General features: G+C 44.3%; 1 protein-coding gene across 1 annotated transcript; it reads right to left on the bottom strand.

Annotated features, from left to right (window-relative positions):
- Window positions 1-2,038: 2,038 nt before the first annotated feature.
- On the bottom strand, window positions 2,039-3,032 carry LOC125548475 (L10-interacting MYB domain-containing protein-like). The gene is made up of 2 exons (XM_048712061.2): window positions 2,829-3,032; window positions 2,039-2,740 (listed from the first exon to the last, which is right to left on the bottom strand). The coding sequence occupies exons 1-2, from the start codon at window positions 3,015-3,017 to the stop codon at window positions 2,162-2,164; spliced, it is 768 nt and encodes a 255-aa protein (XP_048568018.2). The 5' UTR covers window positions 3,018-3,032; the 3' UTR covers window positions 2,039-2,161.
- Between the last annotated feature and the right edge of the window lie 1,717 nt (window positions 3,033-4,749).

Here is a 4,749-nt window from a genome sequence, read left to right on the forward strand (position 1 = left end):
TAACTTCTTTCCGTAAGTGTAGCATTTTTGTCGATAAAATGCATCGGTGAAGTGTAATTGGAGTCTACTGTCGGGTGGGCCCTTTGGTAACTTAACGATTCAGCAAACGCGTTTGATTTTGATGCCACTTCAGCATTGACAGCGGTTCCAGCATGTCGGTAGCGCATAGAAGTGAGCTCGGCTCGGCTCAATCCCGCAACCCGCGGCGCGGCGCGGCGCGGCGTGGCGAGCGGAGGAGGAGTGCGCGAGGGCCTCATCTCTTCTCAAGCTCCAATAGCATGAGGAAGAGAATCCCTTATAAACCACTCCAACTATCCTTCCACTTCCGGGGTGGGACTAAGGGCCAGTTCTTTTGAGCTGTGCTGTGGAAATAAGCTCAAGATAAGCTGCTGTGGAAATAAGCTCCAGATAATAAGCTAGCCAGTTCTTTTCAGTGCCAGTTTTTTCAGCTTCTATGTGATATGATCAATGAAAAGTCTGTAATACCCTTGGACTATACTGTTGTTCAGATCAAACGATATTGCGCTATATTTTTTTATCATTGTTGCCCATATGAACATAAATTTGACTGTAAAACACCACAACATGTTATAATCAAACATAAGGAAGATCATTTTGTCATATACGAATACCATACATGCATCACTGTCTCATGTAGTATGAGTTCTTGAGAATAAGTATTGAATAAAAAAGATCTGTAAATTATTACATGGTTATCCCAACAAAAGCGTACACCCTAGAGCTAACCATCAAGGGAAAACACTTGTAGCAATCGCATCACGGATGGAACCCATAGTACCATCATCAATGGGTGCATGGTGATGAGAAAGGCTCTCTTCATGAGCATAAGATCCACTCTCAACCATGTCAAAATGTTGATCACTTAGTTTGCTCTCACGAATGAAGTTATGAAGACACGCGCATGCAATAATGATCTTTGTTTGCGTAGCAGGTTTGTACCGTGTGATGCCGAGGAGGATTCTCCATTTCATCTTTAGAACACCAAACGATCGTTCGATGACGTTCCGTAGTGATGAATGTATATGATTGAAGGTCTCATATCTTCCTCGCGGCGGTACTTGTTGGAAATCTGGTACATGGTAGCGTTGTCCTTTGTATGGTGCTAGATATCCAACTCTGTTTGGATATCCAGAGTCAACAAGATAATATTTTCCTGCATTGATAATAGAGATGACCAAAACTAATTAGTTCACGCAAAACATTAGAGGAGAAGAATGCATGTACATACCGTCCGGAGGGTGTGGAAAATAGGAATATTCAGCTTGTGCATCATTGAGTACACGTGTGTCATGAACAGATCCAGGCCATCTAGCAACAAATTGCCATGACATTCTGAGTTGTCGAACCTTTCCTGTTGCGATACTTGGGTTGCTCACTTGCAGGCACAACACATTCAATGTGTGTTCCATCTATTGCCCCAATGGCATCCTTGAAGTGAGGCCAAAATCTTGTTTTTTTAAGCGAGTCATGAACTTGGGTGAAAGATCGATCTTTCGGTTGAATGTAATCTCCGGCCATACGATAGACACAGAACAAGACCTCCTTAAATTTTTTGTTGATGGTAGACCGACTGTGTTCAAATCGATCGGCGACATTGTCGGTGGTCTGGTGTGACCCCAAAGTCCACAAAAACTGTGCTAATGCCTCCTTGCTTGTCATGTTGCAAGTTGACTTTAAACCATACTTTTCAACTAAAATGTCATGTAGTGAGTAGAACACGGACCTTCGCATCCTGAACATAGAGTAGAATATTTGTGGCTGCTTCTCCTTCTCTTCCACCCACTGCAATCCTGTCATCATTGGTGCTCTCCTAGGTCCATATGGCAGCCTTTCTTTGTTTAGAAGATAATATGCCATTGCAACAACGCAAAAATCAAGTTCCTCCGCCTCATCCTCCTGAACAGAGATGTCCATCTGTGATATAGAAATAGAAATATCATAAACATTTGTCCACAAGACAACAAATCACAGCTCCATCAGCACAAATTGGTTCACAGCAATACAATTAAGTTCACAACAAAGATTTATAGCAAGTAGATTCACAACAGTACAAATTAGTTCAAATCAATACAAATGAGTTGACAACAAAGCAAATAAGTTCACAACACTACAAATGAGTTCCCAACAAAGCAAATAAGTTCTAATTTTTTTTCATAAATGTTTCCCATGCCCTGTTGATCCATTCAAGCCTCACAGTTGAATCTTCCTCCTTTAGTGCACTGAAGACATCGCGATGTTCCTTCTTCGTAAAGAGTTCTAGAGCATGAAAATACACTTCACTTCCAGGTTTACCTCCATCATTCACCACCATGTCCTTCATCTCCTTAATCTCATCTCTCACAGGATCCTCCTTCATTTCAGATGTCGCCGAATTGCGGCTAGTCTCCCTCTTTTCCCAAAGGTCAGCAATACGCTTAAATTGCATTCTATCATCACTATCTTTTGCAATCTTTTGCACCATCGCAGGACTAGGTGAATAAGGACATGATCTCTTCTTTCGACCTTTAGCTTTGTTAGGTGTCACAAAAGTAGCATCTATTTCACATCCTGAACCAGCCACATCATCATCATCAATGTGAATTTGAGATGCATCAACTTGAGACGAGGGTGGTGCCGCCCTCGCGTACTCATTTGTCACACTAATATCATCAAATATAGCATTCAGTTTGACCTCATCCTCTAGTGGAGCAAATCGAAACTTGGCGGCAAGTTCATTTCTCTGAAAAAAAGCATATCACAAATTAGTGCAAGAATTGGTAGAAAAAGAAAAGTAAAAACAAATGGAATTGATATGACGATATCTATACCTGTATCTCATTTGCCCACCATTCATCACTAGCCGCAATGGTCTTGGTAACAGGATCAAATCCAATGCCTGATGCCTTTTGGGTTAATGTCTTCCAAACAGCATACTCTTTTTTCAGCACATCCCACTTATTCTTGAATTGCTTTTTGGTATATTCTCTCCTCGTGCGCTCAAAAAACTTCCTGACCATATTTTCATATCCAAGTGGTGACAATGTTCCTTCTTTGCCACGGTTATTGGCATTCACTTCTTCCACACAAATATCAATAAAAGTTCTAAGACCCACATTATCCCATTATGCTTTCATCTATTTTTCATCATGTCAATAAAAAAGAATTGGAAGAATTAATAACAATATCTAGAATGCTTTTATGGTAGCAGTAGCTCGTTTAGATCAACATGAAATCATCATACTTCAGCAGTAGTAAAATCAAGATGAAATCATCATCCTTCAGCAGTAGCTTACAACTAATATACATGATTTTTTTTGCAAAAAAATCACAGGAGCTGCTCACCTTGGTGGCTCACGGCCAGGAGGAGGGCAGGGGGAAAGGGGGTCGCCGACCGTCGGAGATGGGCGCCGTTTGCCGGAGAGGGGCCCTGGGCAGACCTGGCCAGGCGCTGCTCCTGGACAAAGGGGACGGAGGGGATGCGGCCGAGGGAGGGGTCGCGCCCGTGGGAGTTGGGGGGGGGGGTGGAAGATTCAGCCCTGTCCACATGCCATCTCGCTGGCCTCGTCGTGGTCCAGAGGATTGGAGGACCGGCGGCGACAGCGGCGGCGTTGACTGGAGGAACCCTAGGCGGAGCGAAGAACAGAGCAGGAGGAGTCGAGCGCGAGGGGGGGGGAGGGGGGAGGGGATCGAGCGCTGCTGTCTTTTGCGACCGGCAGTTCTGTGCAGGACTGGGGGTGGCAATATTGATGTAATAAGATCAAACTAGAGGGGCACGTCCCTATACCCTTTCGTTTTTAAGTCAGAAGCTGCGGGAAGCTGCGGGAAGCCACCCGACCCCAGCTTTTTCTCATTGTGAAGGAGGAGGAGGTAGAAATAAGCTGAGCTGGCTTCTCTAAAATGAGTTCTTTTCAGCTTATAGCTTTTTTTTTTTACAATAAGCTGAAATAAGCTGCAAAAGAACTGGTCTTAAACTTCCCACCACCTTGTCATGCCACCTACATGGGCCCTTAAAGATCAAATCTGAAATTGTCATATGGGCTCTAGGCCCATCTCATATTTCAACAGAAAGGAGACTTTTTACTCGTCCGCCGACCATTGAAGTAAATATAGGGAGGCGTGGCGCTGCTGAGAATAATTTATCCTCCACTAGCGTCGATTGGGGATCAGCTAAGTGCCGATTAGAAGGGTAAAATTGAATTTTAACTCCTCTAACTATACCGGTTACAGGGGATCTTTTTTTTTTTTGTATTTAAGAGTGTAAGAACTGGAATTCACCCTATGTATTTAACTGTCGCATAACCTAATATGAGGGCATGTATTCTACTGACCTCTGTCTCTTTTTCCAAGGCGCACCCAAGAACTGAAACTACGATGCATGACCTATGTTCTGGGCTTTTTGCAACATGGAGATGATCAGTACATCTGCTTGCTCTACCTGAAATTCCAATTTCCACGGGAACTCTACACAGGACATGATCGAGTGACGGGGTGGGCGGCGGGTGCCAAGGTGCCCATGCAGGCAGGTCAGGTTAGTTGGAGCGGTTCAATTTAGTTCAGTCTGTTCGTTGGCGAGCCTCCGAACCACCGGGTCAGGTCAATCATCCCGGAAAGATGCAACTGTGCACGTGAGGTTAAGTTAAAACCGGTGGCGCTGCCAAAGGAAGGAGACGGCCTCGGCTTTGGGTCGCCCGGACATGCATAAATGTGCCGTCCTCCGTGCCCGTGTCTGAACTCTGAAGGAAACGAATC

The sequence above is a fragment of the Triticum urartu genome, chromosome 7A (assembly GCF_056163025.1).
Source record: "Triticum urartu cultivar PI428250 chromosome 7A, HENAU_Tu73, whole genome shotgun sequence".
NCBI lineage: Eukaryota > Viridiplantae > Streptophyta > Magnoliopsida > Poales > Poaceae > Triticum > Triticum urartu.

Coding starts and splice junctions, on each gene's coding strand:
- LOC125548475 (XM_048712061.2), bottom strand. CDS start 3,017: ATGGTCAGGAAGTTTTTTGAGCGCACGAGGAGAGAATATACCAAAAAG. Junction 2,741..2,828: donor GGTGGGCAAATGAGATACAG/GTATAGATATCG, acceptor GCTTTTTTTCAG/AGAAATGAACTTGCCGCCAA.